The following is a 24,964-nucleotide window of genomic DNA, read 5'->3' as shown; positions in this document are numbered from 1 at the left end:
TGATACGAATGCGGAAGCGATTTTAATAAATGAACGATGATAGTAGTGAGGATCGAACTCCTAACTCGTGATACTAAGGGACAAGTTTGAATCCATAGGGATATTTCCTCAGATTATACCTATAATCCGAACAATGATGATTTATAGTCAAGACCTATTGACTATAATTCGTGGTTACGCTTGAAGACGCGTTAAACAGTAACAAAGGTTGGATCGAAACTCGTCGAATTCGGGTTACACAATTGCACACAATCTGTTTTTTTTTTAAATATATCTCCACTTAATAAAAGTTACAAACCTCCCTATAAATAAACTAGATTTCTTAACTAACAAGACTTCTCTATTAACTAAAAGATAAAAAATAACTAATGATAACTAAAAGATAACTAAAAAACTGTAACTTAATTAATAATAATCTAACAACTAATGAAACTTAATCTATTACTTGTTTTATTTTGTATCAATCTCATACCCACTTTCCCTTCAAGTTTCTAACTAATCTATTCTGCCTCCATGCAATTTTAGAGTGAACCAAACAATAATTAGTGGGTATGAGGTTCTAAATCCATTCCTTACCTCCATGGTATCTCATTCCAATTCATTCCACATTTTGAACCAAACGCCTTCTAACCAAATCACTTTTATGACATATTATCACACTAAATAATATATATTTAACCATTTCTCAGTGTAATTTTAGCAAATTTATAGGTTTTCCCCAAAAACTTTCATTAGTAGCGGTACTTAGGGCTATAAATATTCTGAACCGGCTCGTAGAGCCCTCAGAATCATCTCGGTCAAAGCTCGGCTCGAAATAAGTCAATAATGATTCCAAGCCGATTTCGAGACGAGGTAGGCCAAATCCGAGCTGATTCCGAGCTTAGTAGAGCTCGGATCCGAAGCTCGCTTAGGCTCGTTTTATTTTTATTATACTCCCTCCTATTCTACATAAACTTCCCTATTCATTGGGGGCACTAGAATTAAGGAGGGGAATTAAAATAAGGTAAAGAATTGTAGTGGGGTTTGGTAATTGGAGAGAGGGAAGGTATTGTGGGGTATTATTGTGGGTGAGGTGATTAAAATAAGTATTATTGTGGGGTAAGTTGATTAAAATAAGTATTGTTGTGGGGTGAGGTGGGCTATTGTTGTGGGGTAAGGTGATTAAAATAAGTATAAAACTTTTCTAAATAAGGATATAGCCTATAGGGAAGGAATTGTGAATAGATGAAAAAGGAAAGAGGGAAGTTTATGTAGAATAGGAGGGAGTATTTGATTTGATAATATTTATTTTCAATTTGATTTAAAAGTTACAGAAAGTAAATAAATTAATGAATTAACCAAGCTCAAATCGAGATCGAGTTGAGCTCGAGCTTAATCCGAGCTGATTCTGAACTTTAATTTTTTAAGCTCGGAAGATTATGAGCCGATTTTGAGCTTAAACTCAAGTTTCCGAGCCGATTCCGAACCAACCCGAACTCTAGCTTAAATTGGCTCGATTACAACCCTAGTACTGCCGATACTATTTTTTTCTTATGAAAATAGAGGAAGCCGTTATCTTTTTTTTTTTTTGGTGCTAAAGAGGGGCAAAGCCCCGAAAAATTAACTATTCGCTATTACACGGGGAATAGCAACCCCAAATACGTCTTCCCTAAGAATAGCTCGCAATGCATTGAAAGGAGCATTTAAATGCGTTGGTATCGTGCTTGAAGATATTCCTTTATTAGCTAAAAGATCCGCAGCTCTGTTTGCTTCACGATAAACATGCTCTAGCTTCGTCACCCAATTATTACCCTTGATTAAATCTTTGCATCGCTTCACTATGACTTTGAGATTGTTACTTACTAGTTGGTCTTCGTTAATTATCTTGACACATGGATGGTTATCCATAGAGATCATCAGTTTTGTAATGCCTAGAGAATTGGCTCTTTCCAGCCCAGCAAGCAATGCTAGAAGTTCTGCTTTCATCGAAGAACAAATTCCACATGAGAAATAATAAGCCGTAATAAAATTACCAGTTTCATCGCGAAGTATTCCACCACCTCCAGCTGGGCCCGGGTTTTCTTTAGAGGCACCATCGGTGCTCAATTGTATCCATCCGTGGGGGGGGGGGGTCCAACGAACAAAGATCTCAACGTTGGCAGGACGAGGAATCGGTATAAGAATATCAAAGTTGTCAAAAGCCTTCTTCGTAATATCGAATTGATTATAGAGAAACTCTCTTGGCTGCGAGGGATTATCCGTATCTCGTCCAAATACCACGTTATTTCTCCATCGCCAAATCCACCAACATGTAACAGCGAAGAAAAGGGGCCAGTCGGTAATGGAGACTTCGACATCATTACTGGCGCATTTTGTCAACCAATCCGAAAAAGGAGTTGTGTAGAAATAATTATCAGAGGGATTAATACCTATAAGAGCCCAGATTTGCCGCGAGACAGGGCAAGTCCGAAGTAGATGGTCAGTTGTCTCTTCCTCTTCGTTACACCGTGGGCAGTATGGATTGTCCCCCATATTTCTCTTCACGCGATTAACATTAACCATTAGACGATCGTGTGCCGCTAGCCATAAAAACATCCGAATACGCTGCTGGACTGGGAGACGCCAGATTGTTCGCCAAAGAGGAGTTTCAGGAGTTGCCAAACTATCCGGTTCCATTAAATACCCCAAGGCTGATTTCAGACTGAATTTTCCGGACGAGGTACCCTGCCAATATAAAGTGTCTTCCAAATCCGGATCAATTATAAGAGAAATAAAGGCAATTTTCTGTAATATATTTTGTGGTAAGAAATCTGCAAATAAATCCCATTTCCACCCATTATTTTCACACCACATGTCACTTACTGTAGCTTTAAGGGAGTCTTTGGGAATAGGGGCAGTAACATGATCAGCTAAACAAAACCCATCCACCCAAGAATGATCCCAGAATAGAGTCCGTCGCCCATTTCCCACTGCTGAAGCTGTTCCTTTCACAATAGTCTTTGCTTGAGCTGTTATACCCGCCCACACGTTGGACATATTTCTTTTTGGTTGAAATATATTAATATCACATCTATTATTACAATATTTAGCTCGAAGAACACGTGACCATAGACTTGTTGGTTCAGATAGGACTCTCCAACTTGACTTAGTAAAGAACGCCGCATTAAAATCATGAAAAAAAAATTTGCTGACATGGATCCATTAACCCAAAATTAGTTTGAAACACGCCCCAAATATTAGTACAAAAACATTATTTGCAGCGTAAGAAAATGGCTCATTTGCGGCGTTTTTGGGATAGTAGTAAATGAGGATGCCGCAAATAGCAATATTATAAAAAGCCATGACAAAACGTAAAAAGATTAAGGAAAGAGGAGAAGACCAATTATTTGATGATAAGTGGAGCAAATTGAGTGTGAAGGATCAAATTGTTAATCAGAAGCAATCCCTAAATAGAACGGTAAACAATTGACTGAGACACCCCAAAATGGATTAGGTGAGCAAATGATCGGGACAACGGGAGTATATTATAGTACATTCTTTCACATTTGGTAGGTGGCTAGGCGCTCACAGATTTCAGGAAACAAGTTACTCCCTCCGCCCTAGTCATTTGTTTACTTTAATTTTTTCATTATGAGGTGTCTTAATCAATTGTTTAACTTTCTATTTTTAGACTATATTTGATGAGCAATTTGATCATACACCTTCAATTTAGTCCACTTGTCATCTAATAATTGCCCTCTCCTTTTTCATTGGTCTTTGTGTCAAAACTAAAGGTAAACAAATGATGAGAACGAACGAAGTACAATGTTTAATCCAAACAAAGGCACATAGTCATTTTTAACACGTCAAAATTGTCAAAATTACAACAAATAGGCTAATTTGATAACTTGTACCTTAAATAATTCATTTTTTCAAATCTTATACCTAAGAAAACTTTTTTTAAAATTTCATATCTAAAATCTTTTTTTTTGTCCCAGTCAATACCATATCTCAAATAAAGAAATAAAAAGAGGGTTTTACCCTTCCTAATTCACCCATCACCACCAATCCACCATTTTCGCACAACATTAAACGGTTAAACTCTCACTTCCACCACAAACACCTGACTACCATCACAATGACCCCACCTGATCCCCTCCTACATCACCACCACCGCTGCGAGACTATCACCACAAGTGCCCTCTCGTCGATGGGTCGTCTTAAGGAAATCTCTTTAAACACTCACAAGTCACAACTAACTCACAACCTTCCAAAACTGAAATCCACAACACCCACATACACACAAACCAAACTAACAACCCCGGTTATATTCCACCACCGTCACAAACCCCACTTACACCCTATCCACGCTTCACATTCGCCCTCATCGTAAACCCACCAACCCTAAGCTATTAGCACCACTAGCCTTCTTCGAAAAACACCGCCCAACCACTAAAACCCCCTCCCCAACCCTAAAACCCATAAAATCAATATTTGTTTGTTTTTTTTTTTTTTTTTTTTTATTGTGGGAGGCATTTTTGGTGGCGGGGTGGGCTTTCAGGGGGTAAGGGGTGGTGGTGGGGCATAGGGGTCGACGGGATATGGGGTCATGATAAGAGGGACACAATCGTGAAGACTTGTGGGTGCACCGACGTGGCGAGATTGTACTTGAAGCGGCAACGTGACTCTAGTGGTGGTACCGACGGAAGGGAAGGTGATTGGAGGTGGTGGTGATTATTGAGTTTGAAATAAATGAGGATTTTAGGTACAAGATTTTAAAGAAAGTTATCTTAGGTATAAGTTTTGAAAAAATGAAGAATTACTCGAGGTATAAGTTACCAAATAAGCTTATCAATTATGTTAGGGTGGAAACAAATGTCCCACATCAGTAGAATAGAGATGAAGATCATCTTTATAAGTGTCCTGAAAATATTATAGCACGTCCTAAAACCAATTGGTGATAGGAGGAGTAACCCACTTACTTATAAACAACCACTACTTCTTTCACCGGCAACCAAGTTGGTGTCACCTTGTTTTCTTCATTCCCGCATTTCTTAGGACAGAACCGCCTAATATGCCCAAAGTCACCACACTTGAAACACTTCACATCATTATTCCTAGAAGCATTCCTGGACCGAGACCTGCCATGCTTCGATCCATCCTCCCTGTTAAACGATCGACCTCTCCCATCTCGAGCAACTGCAACTGTACCCGTATTGTCGCTCCGTATCCCAGCCTTGTCCTTCTTCCTCGCATCAATGGACAATAAAGCTGTCTGTGCTTGCTCCATCGTGATGATGTCTTTCCCGCACAGAATAGTATCCACATAAGTCTCATATGTGTCCGGGAGAGAATTGAGGAGTAATAACGCCTTATCTTCCTCCCCAAGCTTTACTTCGATCTTGTTCAACTCGTCTAACAGTCCATTGAACAAATTCACATGTCCAATTAAATTTTCATCCTCGTCCATCCTCAACCGATATAACCGTCGCTTCAAAAGCAATTTGTTGGTCAAACTCTTCGCCATGTAGAGCTTCTCCAACTTTTCCCATATCACCGATGGAGAGTCGTCATCAAGAACACAATTGATGACAGAATCCGAGATGCACAACCTAACACTACTACAGATACAGGCTATAACAACGGTTAAAAACCGTTGTTATATAAAAAAGCGGACGTTGTTAAAGCGTCCGTTGTTAAAGGTTTTAACAACGGTTGGTTTTTCTAAGAAACCCGTTGTGAAAATTATTAACAACGGTTTAAAGTAGAAAAAACCGTTGTGGAAAGTGTGACTAATTTTTGGTGGGAAAGTTATAACAACGGTTACAGTAGAAAAAACCGTTGTTATAACTAAAGACAACGGTTTTTTTTAAATAACCGTTGTTGTTGATTTTTTTTAAAAAAAAAATTAAATTATATATTACTAGATGCATGCATTATTACTGCCCCTTATAATTCCGATGCATGCATTATTACTGCCAAATCCCTGCATATGAAAGGACAATATATGGAATGAGAAGGGTTATAAGATTTGAAGCAGATATGATGGCACAACTTCCTAAACATATATTATTAATTAAACAACAACTCAAACGACACATTACTAAGTATAAATTCATGCATTATCTCAATAACCATTCCATTATATCACTATCTCCACGTCCTAAACTCCAAACCCTAAATCTTTAAAACAAACTCCAAACTTTCTTCAACACTTCCTTCAACAATGAATGATACCATCCACAATACCTGCATTATGACCGAGTACAACAAGAGTTTCATCCGCCGGTTGCTGGACATCGAGAGGAGGTTCAGGAGCTACCTTGAGGAAGCTCGGATCGCACTCAAGGACGCCAAAAAAAAAATGGCTTGACAGAGCCGCGGATAATGCAGCTATATGACGATATAACATCTGCAGAACGAAACCTCCAAATAGCAAAGGAGGAGAGGATGGGTATCATAGAAGAGAATAAGACTCTCTATGCATATCTAAGAATTGCATTTTTAGCAATGTAATAAGTTTTTTATGTATTTATATATTAATTATTAATTAAGTTTATGCATTCCTCTCCATCATCTTCTTCTTTGTTTTATTTTATTTAATTTGTTTTACTAGCTAATAAACGTTAAAAAAACAAAGTGACAAAACTAATTAAGCGAATAATACTTAGAGAAAGAACAATAATGATCGATAAAAACACATGCAAATAAAATAATTAGAGAAAGAAAATAATGACGGAAATGACAAAACCTAAAACCATAAAGCGATAGATATTTACCTGATAATTAGAGAAAGTAGGAGACGATGACAACAACAGTGACAGAGATGATAAAGCGACGATGAGAAAGAGAGAAAGAGAGAAAAGAGACGATGAGAAAGTGTGTGTTTGTGTTTGTGTATGTTTGTGTTTGTGTTAGGTTTGTGTTTGTGGGTCAGAATGATCTGTGTTTGTGTGGTTTATATTATGGAAAGTATTGACGACGGTTTTTACACATAAACCTGTTGTCATTAGAGATTATATTAACAACGGTTATTAAGAAAACCGTTGTTAAAAAGTATTAAGGCTCTGTTTGGTAAAACTAACTGAAAAGGTAGCTGAAACCTGAAAAGGTAGCTGAAAACTGAAAAGCTAACTGAAACCTGAAAAGATAACTGATAAGGTAGCTGGAAATTAGGAACAGATAAGGTAGCTGATTATATAAAAAAATGTTTGGCAAACTAACTGAAAAGGTAAATGATTTTGATTAAATGACGTAAAAGAATATGATAATTACTTAATAATATAAATTGAAGGGGTAAAAACGGAAAATAAAAACAAATCAGGTACCTGAAATCTCAAATGCTACTCTAGGTAACATTTAATTTCAGGTAGCTTATTTGGTTAAATAAACTACTTGCCAAACGCGTACAAAAAAATAAGGTACCTGAAATTTTGGTCAAATAAGCTACTTTGACCAAATCAGGGTACCTGAAATGCCTTGCCAAACGGAGCCTAACAACGGGTTTTAGTATAACCGTTGTAATACTTTTCACTAACTTTGCGCCAAATTATTAACAACGGTTATAATGTATTACAGAGCAAACTTTTGTTATTAGTTTTTATATTAACAACGGTTGTGCAAGTTCGACCCGTTGTTAAAACCTATAACAACGGTTATCAACACATAACCGTTGTAATTAAGTTTGGTAAATTTCGCGCCATCCATTCTACAACGTCTTATGGTGATTTTCGTGAATCAGCGTTGTTACAGGGCCGTTGTAGTTGCCTGGATTTGTAGTAGTGTAATAGTACTTGCACACATAGTGCAAACCTCTTCCCAGTCGTCATCACTCATCTTCTCTGGCTTAGTGTCAACTCCTTTCAAGGCTCTAGCCAAGCAAAGATGAACCAGGAGATCCTTCATCCTTCCTTGCCAAAGGGTGAAACTACTTTTACCATCAAATTTTGGTACTGCAAATTGAGACCCCAAATTTGACATCCTTGCCAATTATAAACCAGCCACCGGACCGAGCCAAATGGCTCTGATACCACTGTTGGGAAATTAGCGCTAATCTCCCACGCTCAACGGAAGCAACCAATCGACAAGTACACCGTAAAATTAAATAAATATAAGCAATATTAAGATGAGACGGTATTTTAGGGTCAAACCCAGGGCAAAACCTTCCAAACCGGAAGTAAAACCCACTAGCCAAATAGACTAGAATCCACTATAATAATATAGTACCAGTACAACGTAACCGTCCCGAATTAATATACTAATTCGAAACCCACAATAATATAAGATAACAACCTCTAGCCCTCCAGTAATATTAGTTAATGCCACTAATATCACGCCTAGAGTAACCTCCTAAATTATTGTATAAAAACACCCGTCGTACTCCACCTCACCCTCAAACCTTGACTTTTTAGTCACTTTGTTTGATTACATTTTGTGAGATATATTTTCCAAAGGATTTACCTCCTTTATATAGCCATGGAAAAGATGTTAGATTTTATAATAATAAAATCAATTCTCACGTTATCCATGAATGAATTTATCACATTCATATATTTTACGTAATTGTAAAAACAAATGAATCACATTCATTTAACTCACCTATGTTACATGTGCAACATTATTACATGTAACATTTTCATTAAAACCTTGTATTGGATGTTACCCAACAAATCTCCCCCTCCAATACAAGAGAACATAACCACCGATGAATCAACCATTGGCCTTATGAAATTACATTGCACACCCGAGTTAGTATCCGGTCCTCACCCTAACTCACTCACGGCCAATGCACCGTGTAAAACTTTAACCGATCAATGAGGTTACTTGACTCGGAGAGAAACCTCTTGCTCTCCACCTTTCTACCAAAGAAGAATTTTATCTTTGCGCCCATCTTTAACCTAAAAACTCACAAGTATAAAATCGATCTTGGGACGCCAACCATCAGCTTAAACTTTTGGTTGAGATGGTTTCTTAACATTTATCGAGCGAATGAGAGAATTGAATGATTGCAAGAAAATGAGCGATGCGAATATATGATTAATTCTCGAAAGTAATACTCCGTAAATTGGGTTACTCTATATTGATATTGTTGCAACATAGTGCAACTTCCAAACAACCAACTCAGATAATCATAAAAAAACAACGATATTCAAACTCGATCTTATATTGACAGAGTTTGATTGTAACAAAGAACTAAAAAATTCAAAAGGAAAAATTGAAGAACTCCCAAATTAAGCAGGTAGTTGCATGTATGCATTCAGTATTGTTGGAATTCGCAATGCAGTTGATGCTAGTCAATTTCAGTTAGTAGCTGTTAACGCGGTGGCAATTCGTCCTGATTTGGCCTTGGGTACCAGTGAGTGCCCCATACCGGGTGAGCTTGTTAACTGCCCCGGCAAATAGGGTGGCGAAGTCGCTGCTGGTTGCGAAATAATTAACAATAGCACGGGTACTTGGGTCTGATGCCAACCTTTGATCAATTTCAAGGATACCTTGTCCCATCTTTATCGCTTTGAAATACCCTGAGTCGAATCTCAACCCGCTTCCTGGAGTTTGGTCCGCGTAGACAAAGTTGTTTGAACCCCCACTAGGGCATGTCTTTTTTAGAAAAGAGAGAGTGGTTGTGTTGATGCTTGGGTCGGGTAGTCCGGTGGATTTGAAGTTGTAGAGACGTGGTAGGAAGAACTTGCAATGTATGATTCCGACGGTGTGACCTCCAGCTACAAACAATGCAAACGAATATTTAATCATTGATAGATTTTGTTCGACGGGTGGTCGTATATGGTATTACGACATAAATACATACCTAGGAGAAGTACGGTGTCAGCAGCACTTAATCCTCTTACTGCCATTTTGTTGACGAAATCACTAACCGGGATTGTAGGTCCAGGAAGGTTGGCACCGGTTGTAGCACTAGAGGTTGTAGCGTCTCTTCTTCCTGTTTCGACATTGTAATAAGTTCCGCCAGCCTGTACATAGAAACATATGCTGAATCCATATTTGTAATAACATTTTAAGGAGTCGTTCGGTTGCATATAAGAATTTGTATTGCCTAGGAATTCATAAAACACATGAGTTTAGAATTCATTTGAATTGCAAAATATTGTTTGGTTGCCATGAAAGAAGTTCAATTCATGTAGAGATTTCCACTTATCTAGAGGGCCTAGGTAAATAACTTCCTCCATTATGGAGGAATTGGAATTCATGGGAACTTCCAATTCATGTGAATGAGGGTAACCAAACAACATACCCGACCATTTTGCAATTCATGAATTTAAGTTCTGTGTTGTTTAATGAGTAACCAAACGACCCCTAAGGATTATATATGTATGACAGTATGAGTTTAGTTTCGGTACCAGGTAAACAGAATATCTAGTAGCAATAACCAAGATATCGGTACAAGAAACCACTTTAGGACAAATTTTCTCCAAAGCACTCTTGCAAGCATCAATGATGTTGTATCCTCTCACACTTAAGTTATTGTCTTGACTTTTCTCAGGTCCGTCCAATAAGAGCGATGCGTCACATCCCTTTTGAAGATGAACAAACAAGTCTTTGTTAGTAATTGTTGCACGGAGTAATTATTAATATTACATATTAAATACTTAAAAATGCGAGAAAGAAGGATAAATATATACTCCATAGGCATCATGGAAGAGCATCCTTAGTAGAGCAGCAGCAATGGTTTTATCCGTCGCATAAAAACCGCTCACAACCTTATAAATTTCGGATTCAACATCGTAAGCACCACACTTATTCTTGTAAAATCCGACGCTCAACTGAGCATAAGATTGACTAACAAGACCCATCAACAAAACAGCAATGGCTAGAATCGCCATCGGAGAAGAAGAACCTGACTTAACCCTAGCCATATTTCCTTAAACAGCAAACAAAAATGTTATAAATGGAGAAATACTACAAGTTTTTTTGTAAGTTTTGTTTTTATGAGATTAACACAAAAGGAGGCCTCCATTTATATTGAAGCAAATAAGGCAATATGCAGACTTAGCACAAGAATATATGAGTTACATGAATGCACGATATGTAACAACGTCGTGCATTCGATATTGAAGCATACAAGCAATTCAATGCATATGAACATTTGTCAAAATAATTCAAGTTGTTTCTGCCGTATGACCCGTAGTAGTGACGAGGGAAGGGTGTATTTGATCCTCCTTTTTTGTTACTTGTCATTGTTGTCATGTTGGCCAATATAAGGTCGTGCATAGACCTGGCAATCAAGTCAATCGGCCGGGTTTTGATCTGATCAATTTCAGGCCGGGTCATTTTGTGTCTATCGATTTCGGACGGATTGGGACATTTCAGGTTCGGATCATTTTCGGATCAGCTATTTCAAGTTATTTATGGATAATAACCAGTTTACAACAATAAATATTCGTGTCGAGTTATACTGGGTCGGATCAATTCGGGTTCGGGTCTAGAGTTCGAGTGTCGGTCGGGTTCGGTTTAGGTCATTCGGATCAGGTCAATTTAACAGGTCTCGTCGTGCATATATATACGAGTATCTTTGACATTTTAACTACTCATTCAGTTCCCGTAAGTATTTGTTTACCTATTTTATGTTGTTCTGAGCTGTTTTAGTTAATTGTAATCTTTCTATTTTGGAAGTACTTTTGATGAACAATTTGATCCTCCACACTCAATTTGCCTCACTTGTAATCAAATGACCGGGATGGAGGGAATAATTAGTCACTTCTTTTTCAAATACAAAATATTCTTTTTTTTTTATGTCTTTAATTAAATCAACTTAGACTATATCCATTGTATTTATTAATTACTTTTGTCATTTGAAAAATAATCTAGAGTCTACAACAAATTGTAGTTATTTTAATACCTTTTTATAAAGTCTTAATTATTTACTTTTAAAGTTTTAAAAATTAAACCTTCAAAAGTCAAACATGAATAGTTTTGTGAAAAAAATATGCAAAGAATATTGAATAGGCCATTGGAAGAAATAAAGAAGGTTCCCTAACACAAAACACGAGTGTTAAGAGTTTAGTATGATATTGTTCGCTTTGGGCTAAACCCTTATAATGAATTTTTTGGGCTTATATTTGACAAATTTATTAGTATTTGGGGCTTGTTACAATTCAAACTAATTTGAACCAATGGTCCACGTCACTATTTTGGAAGATTTGAAGGAAAGCCGAGCGACTTTAGTCATAAGTAAAATACTGATAGAAAAAAAGGTCAAATAACAAAGCCGCTACTTCAAGCAGCGACCTTGGAGTGCAAACCACGAAATTATAAAGTGATAAATAACACTATGGATATCAATATAGCCATATAGGACTTCACTAGTATGGGTGCCCGGCTTTCGCCCGGTCTACCTCTATCTAGTATTAAAATATATTTTCAGTTAACTAAAACTACTTTAAAGTTGCATAACTCCTAAATTTATCATTAATATATTTTTCTATGAAACAGAGTATATCTTAAAGTTACAATGAAATAAATTATGAGACAAATTCACTACTCCCGCCATTAATATTTTACTTAAATCGATTGCTTAGCTAATTTTTCATACATACTTGCTTTTGTTCTTAGAATTATTAATTTTATTACATTTGTTATTATTATTACTTTTACTTTACTTTTACTACTTGTACATTAATATTGATAATTTCACTACTCCCGTTGTTACTTCTGTTACTTTCACTACTCTCGCTCGCTGCTAATATTGTTATTTTGACTATTCAAATGAGTGATTACTATCATATTACTATATCCAATGTTACTACAATTCTTTTCACTACTAACAAAATTATTTTTACTCTTTAAGTATCCAATGAGTGATTACTATATCCAAGGTTATTTTTATTACTCTCACTACTCGAAATAAATATATTAAATATATGCATTAAATTAATTAAGTCGAAATAATTATGGAATATTATATTTTTTGGAAATCTAGCTTGATTTATCTACTTTTTAATAGTTTCCAAAATATAATATACTTATATTATATTTGTTTATGTTAAAACATCTTTATACTAATTAATACCAAAAGTAAGGCATGTTTATATGTTTATTTTAAGGAAAATCAATTAATAATTATTTTTACTAATTAAATTAAAAATCTAATGAATTATGGAATATTATATTTTTTTGGAAATCTGAATTGATTTACTTACCTATTAATAGTTTCCAAAATATAACATATACTTATATTATATTTGTGTATGTTAAATAATTAACATCTTTATACTAATTAACATCGTAAGTGGGACCTGTTATTTTAAGGAAACTCGCCATATTCTAGTTTTATCTAAATTAATACTTTTAACCAAAACTATATAATATTTACATTGAAGTCCCTTGTTCAGGTCCATCACACGGTGCTATCGATTTAAAACTATATAGTATAATTAATTTGTATAAATTTCTTTAATTACATTGAAGTCCCTTGGTTTCTGGAATTAATATATAGTATTGATAGGAGTTGGTGTACTGGTTGATAGTCTCCCTTTATACCAAGAGGTACCAGGTTCGAGCCGTTCTACATAAGTGTAGCTGTATATGGTGGAAATTGAACCCTTGACTTCACTTATTGACCTAGGGGGTTTTTGGTTGGGGAGTTAAAATTGAATGAAATGGATTTGAGCCATTCTAGTGTTTAATTTGGTTGGGGCAGTTTAAAACGGAGTTAAAATCTTGATGGATTCTACTTCCACCCCAACCCCTTGGAATCTCTGATACGAATGCGGAAGCGATTTTAATAAATGAACGATGATAGTAGTGAGGATCGAACTCCTAACTCGTGATACTAAGGGACAAGTTTGAATCCATAGGGATATTTCCTCAGATTATACCTATAATCCGAACAATGATGATTTATAGTCAAGACCTATTGACTATAATTCGTGGTTACGCTTGAAGACGCGTTAAACAGTAACAAAGGTTGGATCGAAACTCGTCGAATTCGGGTTACACAATTGCACACAATCTGTTTTTTTTTTAAATATATCTCCACTTAATAAAAGTTACAAACCTCCCTATAAATAAACTAGATTTCTTAACTAACAAGACTTCTCTATTAACTAAAAGATAAAAAATAACTAATGATAACTAAAAGATAACTAAAAAACTGTAACTTAATTAATAATAATCTAACAACTAATGAAACTTAATCTATTACTTGTTTTATTTTGTATCAATCTCATACCCACTTTCCCTTCAAGTTTCTAACTAATCTATTCTGCCTCCATGCAATTTTAGAGTGAACCAAACAATAATTAGTGGGTATGAGGTTCTAAATCCATTCCTTACCTCCATGGTATCTCATTCCAATTCATTCCACATTTTGAACCAAACGCCTTCTAACCAAATCACTTTTATGACATATTATCACACTAAATAATATATATTTAACCATTTCTCAGTGTAATTTTAGCAAATTTATAGGTTTTCCCCAAAAACTTTCATTAGTAGCGGTACTTAGGGCTATAAATATTCTGAACCGGCTCGTAGAGCCCTCAGAATCATCTCGGTCAAAGCTCGGCTCGAAATAAGTCAATAATGATTCCAAGCCGATTTCGAGACGAGGTAGGCCAAATCCGAGCTGATTCCGAGCTTAGTAGAGCTCGGATCCGAAGCTCGCTTAGGCTCGTTTTATTTTTATTATACTCCCTCCTATTCTACATAAACTTCCCTATTCATTGGGGGCACTAGAATTAAGGAGGGGAATTAAAATAAGGTAAAGAATTGTAGTGGGGTTTGGTAATTGGAGAGAGGGAAGGTATTGTGGGGTATTATTGTGGGTGAGGTGATTAAAATAAGTATTATTGTGGGGTAAGTTGATTAAAATAAGTATTGTTGTGGGGTGAGGTGGGCTATTGTTGTGGGGTAAGGTGATTAAAATAAGTATAAAACTTTTCTAAATAAGGATATAGCCTATAGGGAAGGAATTGTGAATAGATGAAAAAGGAAAGAGGGAAGTTTATGTAGAATAGGAGGGAGTATTTGATTTGATAATATTTATTTTCAATTTGATTTAAAAGTTACAGAAAGTAAATAAATTAATGAATTAACCAAGCTCAAATCGAGATCGAGTTGAGCTCGAGCTTAATCCGAGCTGATTCTGAACTTTAATTTTTTAAGCTCGGAAGATTATGAGCCGATTTTGAGCTTAAACTCAAGTTTCCGAGCCGATTCCGAACCAACCCGAACTCTAGCTTAAATTGGCTCGATTACAACCCTAGTACTGCCGATACTATTTTTTTCTTATGAAAATAGAGGAAGCCGTTATCTTTTTTTTTTTTTGGTGCTAAAGAGGGGCAAAGCCCCGAAAAATTAACTATTCGCTATTACACGGGGAATAGCAACCCCAAATACGTCTTCCCTAAGAATAGCTCGCAATGCATTGAAAGGAGCATTTAAATGCGTTGGTATCGTGCTTGAAGATATTCCTTTATTAGCTAAAAGATCCGCAGCTCTGTTTGCTTCACGATAAACATGCTCTAGCTTCGTCACCCAATTATTACCCTTGATTAAATCTTTGCATCGCTTCACTATGACTTTGAGATTGTTACTTACTAGTTGGTCTTCGTTAATTATCTTGACACATGGATGGTTATCCATAGAGATCATCAGTTTTGTAATGCCTAGAGAATTGGCTCTTTCCCCGGCCAAGAAGCAATGCTAGAAGTTCGCTTTCATCGAAGAACAAATTCCACATGAGAAATAATAAGCCGTAATAAAATTACCAGTTTCATCGCGAAGTATTCCACCACCTCCAGCTGGGCCCGGGTTTTCTTTAGAGGCACCATCGGTGCTCAATTGTATCCATCCGTGGGGGAGGGGGGGGGGGGGGTCCAACGAACAAAGATCTCAACGTTGGCAGGACGAGGAATCGGTATAAGAATATCAAAGTTGTCAAAAGCCTTCTTCGTAATATCGAATTGATTATAGAGAAACTCTCTTGGCTGCGAGGGATTATCCGTATCTCGTCCAAATACCACGTTATTTCTCCATCGCCAAATCCACCAACATGTAACAGCGAAGAAAAGGGGCCAGTCGGTAATGGAGACTTCGACATCATTACTGGCGCATTTTGTCAACCAATCCGAAAAAGGAGTTGTGTAGAAATAATTATCAGAGGGATTAATACCTATAAGAGCCCAGATTTGCCGCGAGACAGGGCAAGTCCGAAGTAGATGGTCAGTTGTCTCTTCCTCTTCGTTACACCGTGGGCAGTATGGATTGTCCCCCATATTTCTCTTCACGCGATTAACATTAACCATTAGACGATCGTGTGCCGCTAGCCATAAAAACATCCGAATACGCTGCTGGACTGGGAGACGCCAGATTGTTCGCCAAAGAGGAGTTTCAGGAGTTGCCAAACTATCCGGTTCCATTAAATACCCCAAGGCTGATTTCAGACTGAATTTTCCGGACGAGGTACCCTGCCAATATAAAGTGTCTTCCAAATCCGGATCAATTATAAGAGAAATAAAGGCAATTTTCTGTAATATATTTTGTGGTAAGAAATCTGCAAATAAATCCCATTTCCACCCATTATTTTCACACCACATGTCACTTACTGTAGCTTTAAGGGAGTCTTTGGGAATAGGGGCAGTAACATGATCAGCTAAACAAAACCCATCCACCCAAGAATGATCCCAGAATAGAGTCCGTCGCCCATTTCCCACTGCTGAAGCTGTTCCTTTCACAATAGTCTTTGCTTGAGCTGTTATACCCGCCCACACGTTGGACATATTTCTTTTTGGTTGAAATATATTAATATCACATCTATTATTACAATATTTAGCTCGAAGAACACGTGACCATAGACTTGTTGGTTCAGATAGGACTCTCCAACCCAGCTTAGTAAAGAACGCCGCATTAAAATCATGAAAAAAAAAATTTGCTGACATGGATCCATTAACCCAAAATTAGTTTGAAACACGCCCCAAATATTAGTACAAAAACATTATTTGCAGCGTAAGAAAATGGCTCATTTGCGGCGTTTTTGGGATAGTAGTAAATGAGGATGCCGCAAATAGCAATATTATAAAAAGCCATGACAAAACGTAAAAAGATTAAGGAAAGAGGAGAAGACCAATTATTTGATGATAAGTGGAGCAAATTGAGTGTGAAGGATCAAATTGTTAATCAGAAGCAATCCCTAAATAGAACGGTAAACAATTGACTGAGACACCCCAAAATGGATTAGGTGAGCAAATGATCGGGACAACGGGAGTATATTATAGTACATTCTTTCACATTTGGTAGGTGGCTAGGCGCTCACAGATTTCAGGAAACAAGTTACTCCCTCCGCCCTAGTCATTTGTTTACTTTAATTTTTTCATTATGAGGTGTCTTAATCAATTGTTTAACTTTCTATTTTTAGACTATATTTGATGAGCAATTTGATCATACACCTTCAATTTAGTCCACTTGTCATCTAATAATTGCCCTCTCCTTTTTCATTGGTCTTTGTGTCAAAACTAAAGGTAAACAAATGATGAGAACGAACGAAGTACAATGTTTAATCCAAACAAAGGCACATAGTCATTTTTAACACGTCAAAATTGTCAAAATTACAACAAATAGGCTAATTTGATAACTTGTACCTTAAATAATTCATTTTTTCAAATCTTATACCTAAGAAAACTTTTTTTAAAATTTCATATCTAAAATCTTTTTTTTTGTCCCAGTCAATACCATATCTCAAATAAAGAAATAAAAAGAGGGTTTTACCCTTCCTAATTCACCCATCACCACCAATCCACCATTTTCGCACAACATTAAACGGTTAAACTCTCACTTCCACCACAAACACCTGACTACCATCACAATGACCCCACCTGATCCCCTCCTACATCACCACCACCGCTGCGAGACTATCACCACAAGTGCCCTCTCGTCGATGGGTCGTCTTAAGGAAATCTCTTTAAACACTCACAAGTCACAACTAACTCACAACCTTCCAAAACTGAAATCCACAACACCCACATACACACAAACCAAACTAACAACCCCGGTTATATTCCACCACCGTCACAAACCCCACTTACACCCTATCCACGCTTCACATTCGCCCTCATCGTAAACCCACCAACCCTAAGCTATTAGCACCACTAGCCTTCTTCGAAAAACACCGCCCAACCACTAAAACCCCCTCCCCAACCCTAAAACCCATAAAATCAATATTTGTTTGTTTTTTTTTTTTTTTTTTTTTTTATTGTGGGGAGGCATTTTTGGTGGCAGGGTGGGCTTTCTGGGGTAAGGGGTGGTGGCTGGGGCATAGGGGTCGACGGGATATGGGGTCATGATAAGAGGGACACAATCGTGAAGACTTGTGGGTGCACCGACGTGGCGAGATTGTACTTGAAGCGGCAACGTGACTCTAGTGGTGGTACCGACGGAAGGGAAGGTGATTGGAGGTGGTGGTGATTATTGAGTTTGAAATAAATGAGGATTTTAGGTACAAGATTTTAAAGAAAGTTATCTTAGGTATAAGTTTTGAAAAAATGAAGAATTACTCGAGGTATAAGTTACCAAATAAGCTTATCAATTATGTTAGGGTGGAAACAAATGTCCCACATCAGTAGAATAGAGATGAAGATCATCTTTATAAGTGTCCTGAAAATATTATAGCACGTCCTAAAACCAATTGGTGATAGGAGGAGTAACCCACTTACTTATAAACAACCACTACTTCTTTCACCGGCAACCAAGTTGGTGTCACCTTGTTTTCTTCATTCCCGCATTTCTTAGGACAGAACCGCCTAATATGCCCAAAGTCACCACACTTGAAACACTTCACATCATTATTCCTAGAAGCATTCCTGGACCGAGACCTGCCATGCTTCGATCCATCCTCCCTGTTAAACGATCGACCTCTCCCATCTCGAGCAACTGCAACTGTACCCGTATTGTCGCTCCGTATCCCAGCCTTGTCCTTCTTCCTCGCATCAATGGACAATAAAGCTGTCTGTGCTTGCTCCATCGTGATGATGTCTTTCATGAGAATAGTATCCACATAAGTCTCATATGTGTCCGGGAGAGAATTGAGGAGTAATAACGCCTTATCTTCCTCCCCAAGCTTTACTTCGATCTTGTTCAACTCGTCTAATGATCCATTGAACAAATTCACATGTCCAATTAAATTTTCATCCTCGTCCATCCTCAACCGATATAACCGTCGCTTCAAAAGCAATTTGTTGGTCAAACTCTTCGCCATGTAGAGCTTCTCCAACTTTTCCCATATCACCGATGGAGAGTCGTCATCAAGAACACAATTGATGACAGAATCCGAGATGCACAACCTAACACTACTACAGATACAGGCTATAACAACGGTTAAAAACCGTTGTTATATAAAAAAGCGGACGTTGTTAAAGCGTCCGTTGTTAAAGGTTTTAACAACGGTTGGTTTTTCTAAGAAACCCGTTGTGAAAATTATTAACAACGGTTTAAAGTAGAAAAAACCGTTGTGGAAAGTGTGACTAATTTTTGGTGGGAAAGTTATAACAACGGTTACAGTAGAAAAAACCGTTGTTATAACTAAAGACAACGGTTTTTTTTAAATAACCGTTGTTGTTGATTTTTTTTAAAAAAAAAAATTAAATTATATATTACTAGATGCATGCATTATTACTGCCCCTTATAATTCCGATGCATGCATTATTACTGCCAAATCCCTGCATATGAAAGGACAATATATGGAATGAGAAGGGTTATAAGATTTGAAGCAGATATGATGGCACAACTTCCTAAACATATATTATTAATTAAACAACAACTCAAACGACACATTACTAAGTATAAATTCATGCATTATCTCAATAACCATTCCATTATATCACTATCTCCACGTCCTAAACTCCAAACCCTAAATCTTTAAAACAAACTCCAAACTTTCTTCAACACTTCCTTCAACAATGAATGATACCATCCACAATACCTGCATTATGACCGAGTACAACAAGAGTTTCATCCGCCGGTTGCTGGACATCGAGAGGAGGTTCAGGAGCTACCTTGAGGAAGCTCGGATCGCACTCAAGGACGCCAAAAAAAAAAATGGCTTGACAGAGCCGCGGATAATGCAGCTATATGACGATATAACATCTGCAGAACGAAACCTCCAAATAGCAAAGGAGGAGAGGATGGGTATCATAGAAGAGAATAAGACTCTCTATGCATATCTAAGAATTGCATTTTTAGCAATGTAATAAGTTTTTTATGTATTTATATATTAATTATTAATTAAGTTTATGCATTCCTCTCCATCATCTTCTTCTTTGTTTTATTTTATTTAATTTGTTTTACTAGCTAATAAACGCAGAAAAACAACAGTGACAAAACTAATTAAGCGAATAATACTTAGAGAAAGAACAATAATGATCGATAAAAACACATGCAAATAAAATAATTAGAGAAAGAAAATAATGACGGAAATGACAAAACCTAAAACCATAAAGCGATAGATATTTACCTGATAATTAGAGAAAGTAGGAGACGATGACAACAACAGTGACAGAGATGATAAAGCGACGATGAGAAAGAGAGAAAGAGAGAAAAGAGACGATGAGAAAGTGTGTGTTTGTGTTTGTGTATGTTTGTGTTTGTGTTAGGTTTGTGTTTGTGGCTGTAGCTGATCTGTGTTTGTGTGGTTTATATTATGGAAAGTATTGACGACGGTTTTTACACATAAACCTGTTGTCATTAGAGATTATATTAACAACGGTTATTAAGAAAACCGTTGTTAAAAAGTATTAAGGCTCTGTTTGGTAAAACTAACTGAAAAGGTAGCTGAAACCTGAAAAGGTAGCTGAAAACTGAAAAGCTAACTGAAACCTGAAAAGATAACTGATAAGGTAGCTGGAAATTAGGAACAGATAAGGTAGCTGATTATATAAAAAAATGTTTGGCAAACTAACTGAAAAGGTAAATGATTTTGATTAAATGACGTAAAAGAATATGATAATTACTTAATAATATAAATTGAAGGGGTAAAAACGGAAAATAAAAACAAATCAGGTACCTGAAATCTCAAATGCTACTCTAGGTAACATTTAATTTCAGGTAGCTTATTTGGTTAAATAAACTACTTGCCAAACGCGTACAAAAAAATAAGGTACCTGAAATTTTGGTCAAATAAGCTACTTTGACCAAATCAGGTACCTGAAATGCCTTGCCAAACGGAGCCTAACAACGGGTTTTAGTATAACCGTTGTAATACTTTTCACTAACTTTGCGCCAAATTATTAACAACGGTTATAATGTATTACAGAGCAAACTTTTGTTATTAGTTTTTATATTAACAACGGTTGTGCAAGTTCGACCCGTTGTTAAAACCTATAACAACGGTTATCAACACATAACCGTTGTAATTAAGTTTGGTAAATTTCGCGCCATCCATTCTACAACGTCTTATGGTGATTTTCGTGAATCAGCGTTGTTACAGGGCCGTTGTAGTTGCCTGGATTTGTAGTAGTGTAATAGTACTTGCACACATAGTGCAAACCTCTTCCCAGTCGTCATCACTCATCTTCTCTGGCTTAGTGTCAACTCCTTTCAAGGCTCTAGCCAAGCAAAGATGAACCAGGAGATCCTTCATCCTTCCTTGCCAAAGGGTGAAACTACTTTTACCATCAAATTTTGGTACTGCAAATTGAGACCCCAAATTTGACATCCTTGCCAATTATAAACCAGCCACCGGACCGAGCCAAATGGCTCTGATACCACTGTTGGGAAATTAGCGCTAATCTCCCACGCTCAACGGAAGCAACCAATCGACAAGTACACCGTAAAATTAAATAAATATAAGCAATATTAAGATGAGACGGTATTTTAGGGTCAAACCTGGGCAAAACCTTCCAAACCTAGGAAGTAAAACCCACTAGCCAAATAGACTAGAATCCACTATAATAATATAGTACCAAAAGATAACGTAACCGTCCCGAATTAATATACTAATTCAAAACCCACAATAATATAAGATAACAACCTCTAGCCCTCCAAAGAATATTAGTTAATGCCACTAATATCACGCCTAGAGTAACCTCCTAAATTATTGTATAAAAACACCCGTCGTACTCCACCTCACCCTCAAACCTTGACTTTTTAGTCACTTTGTTTGATTACATTTTGTGAGATATATTTTCCAAAGGATTTACCTCCTTTATATAGCCATGGAAAAGATGTTAGATTTTATAATAATAAAATCAATTCTCACGTTATCCATGAATGAATTTATCACATTCATATATTTTACGTAATTGTAAAAACAAATGAATCACATTCATTTAACTCACCTATGTTACATGTGCAACATTATTACATGTAACATTTTCATTAAAACCTTGTATTGGATGTTACCCAACAAATCTCCCCCTCCAATACAAGAGAACATAACCACCGATGAATCAACCATTGGCCTTATGAAATTACCAGCTGCACACCCGAGTTAGTATCCGGTCCTCACCCTAACTCACTCACGGCCAATGCACCGTGTAAAACTTTAACCCAGTCAATGAGGTTACTTGACTCCGGAGAGAAACCTCTTGCTCTCCACCTTTCTACCAGCAAGAATTTTATCTTTGCGCCCATCTTTAACCTAAAAACTCTGTCAGTATAAAATCGATCTTGGGACGCCAACCATCAGCTTAAACTTTTGGTTGAGATGGTTTCTTAACATTTATCGAGCGAATGAGAGAATTGAATGATTGCAAGAAAATGAGCGATGCGAATATATGATTAATTCTCGAAAGTAATACTCCGTAAATTGGGTTACTCTATATTGATATTGTTGCAACATAGTGCAACTTCCAAACAACCAACTCAGATAATCATAAAAAAACAACGATATTCAAACTCGATCTTATATTGACAGAGTTTGATTGTAACAAAGAACTAAAAAATTCAAAAGGAAAAATTGAAGAACTCCCAAATTAAGCAGGTAGTTGCATGTATGCATTCAGTATTGTTGGAATTCGCAATGCAGTTGATGCTAGTCAATTTCAGTTAGTAGCTGTTAACGCGGTGGCAATTCGTCCTGATTTGGCCTTGGGTACCAGTGAGTGCCCCATACCGGGTGAGCTTGTTAACAGCCCCGGCAAATAGGGTGGCGAAGTCGCTGCTGGTTGCGAAATAATTAACAATAGCACGGGTACTTGGGTCTGATGCCAACCTTTGATCAATTTCAAGGATACCTTGTCCCATCTTTATCGCTTTGAAATACCCTGAGTCGAATCTCAACCCGCTTCCTGGAGTTTGGTCCGCGTAGACAAAGTTGTTTGAACCCCCACTAGGGCATGTCTTTTTTAGAAAAGAGAGAGTGGTTGTGTTGATGCTTGGGTCGGGTAGTCCGGTGGATTTGAAGTTGTAGAGACGTGGTAGGAAGAACTTGCAATGTATGATTCCGACGGTGTGACCTCCAGCTACAAACAATGCAAACGAATATTTAATCATTGATAGATTTTGTTCGACGGGTGGTCGTATATGGTATTACGACATAAATACATACCTAGGAGAAGTACGGTGTCAGCAGCACTTAATCCTCTTACTGCCATTTTGTTGACGAAATCACTAACCGGGATTGTAGGTCCAGGAAGGTTGGCACCGGTTGTAGCACTAGAGGTTGTAGCGTCTCTTCTTCCTGTTTCGACATTGTAATAAGTTCCGCCAGCCTGTACATAGAAACATATGCTGAATCCATATTTGTAATAACATTTTAAGGAGTCGTTCGGTTGCATATAAGAATTTGTATTGCCTAGGAATTCATAAAACACATGAGTTTAGAATTCATTTGAATTGCAAAATATTGTTTGGTTGCCATGAAAGAAGTTCAATTCATGTAGGCATTTCCACTTATCTAGAGGGGCCTAGGTAAATAACTTCCTCCATTATGGAGGAATTGGAATTCATGGGAACTTCCAATTCATGTGAACTGGGGTAACCAAACAACATACCCGACCATTTTGCAATTCACATGAATTTAAGTTCCTGTGTTGTTTAATGAGTAACCAAACGACCCCTAAGGATTATATATGTATGACAGTATGAGTTTAGTTTCGGTACCAGGTAAACAGAATATCTAGTAGCAATAACCAAGATATCGGTACAAGAAACCACTTTAGGACAAATTTTCTCCAAAGCACTCTTGCAAGCATCAATGATGTTGTATCCTCTCACACTTAAGTTATTGTCTTGACTTTTCTCAGGTCCGTCCAATAAGAGCGATGCGTCACATCCCTTTTGAAGATGAACAAACAAGTCTTTGTTAGTAATTGTTGCACGGAGTAATTATTAATATTACATATTAAATACTTAAAAATGCGAGAAAGAAGGATAAATATATACTCCATAGGCATCATGGAAGAGCATCCTTAGTAGAGCAGCAGCAATGGTTTTATCCGTCGCATAAAAACCGCTCACAACCTTATAAATTTCGGATTCAACATCGTAAGCACCACACTTATTCTTGTAAAATCCGACGCTCAACTGAGCATAAGATTGACTAACAAGACCCATCAACAAAACAGCAATGGCTAGAATCGCCATCGGAGAAGAAGAACCTGACTTAACCCTAGCCATATTTCCTTAAACAGCAAACAAAAATGTTATAAATGGAGAAATACTACAAGTTTTTTTGTAAGTTTTGTTTTTATGAGATTAACACAAAAGGAGGCCTCCATTTATATTGAAGCAAATAAGGCAATATGCAGACTTAGCACAAGAATATATGAGTTACATGAATGCACGATATGTAACAACGTCGTGCATTCGATATTGAAGCATACAAGCAATTCAATGCATATGAACATTTGTCAAAATAATTCAAGTTGTTTCTGCCGTATGACCCGTAGTAGTGACGAGGGAAGGGTGTATTTGATCCTCCTTTTTTGTTACTTGTCATTGTTGTCATGTTGGCCAATATAAGGTCGTGCATAGACCTGGCAATCAAGTCAATCGGCCGGGTTCTGATCTGATCAATTTCAGGCCGGGTCATTTTGTGTCTATCGATTTCGGACGGATT

General features: G+C 37.0%; 2 protein-coding genes across 2 annotated transcripts; both read right to left on the bottom strand.

The window, feature by feature from the left end:
- Positions 1-9,261: 9,261 nt before the first annotated feature.
- Positions 9,262-10,829, bottom strand: LOC141589688 (peroxidase 57-like). Its single transcript, XM_074410319.1, has 4 exons — positions 10,596-10,829; positions 10,314-10,487; positions 9,764-9,926; positions 9,262-9,677 (listed from the first exon to the last, which is right to left on the bottom strand). Exons 1-4 carry the CDS (start codon positions 10,827-10,829, stop codon positions 9,262-9,264), a joined length of 987 nt encoding a protein of 328 aa, XP_074266420.1.
- Positions 10,830-22,950: 12,121 nt separating this feature from the next.
- LOC141589687 (peroxidase 57-like) lies at positions 22,951-24,522 on the bottom strand. The gene is made up of 4 exons (XM_074410318.1): positions 24,289-24,522; positions 24,007-24,180; positions 23,453-23,615; positions 22,951-23,366 (listed from the first exon to the last, which is right to left on the bottom strand). The coding sequence occupies exons 1-4, from the start codon at positions 24,520-24,522 to the stop codon at positions 22,951-22,953; spliced, it is 987 nt and encodes a 328-aa protein (XP_074266419.1).
- Positions 24,523-24,964: the final 442 nt, after the last annotated feature.

Source organism: Silene latifolia, chromosome 7, assembly GCF_048544455.1.
Source record: "Silene latifolia isolate original U9 population chromosome 7, ASM4854445v1, whole genome shotgun sequence".
NCBI classification, from domain to species: domain Eukaryota; kingdom Viridiplantae; phylum Streptophyta; class Magnoliopsida; order Caryophyllales; family Caryophyllaceae; genus Silene; species Silene latifolia.
Note: the sequence above shows the minus strand (reverse complement) of the source record. Positions and strands in the feature narration are given on the sequence as shown.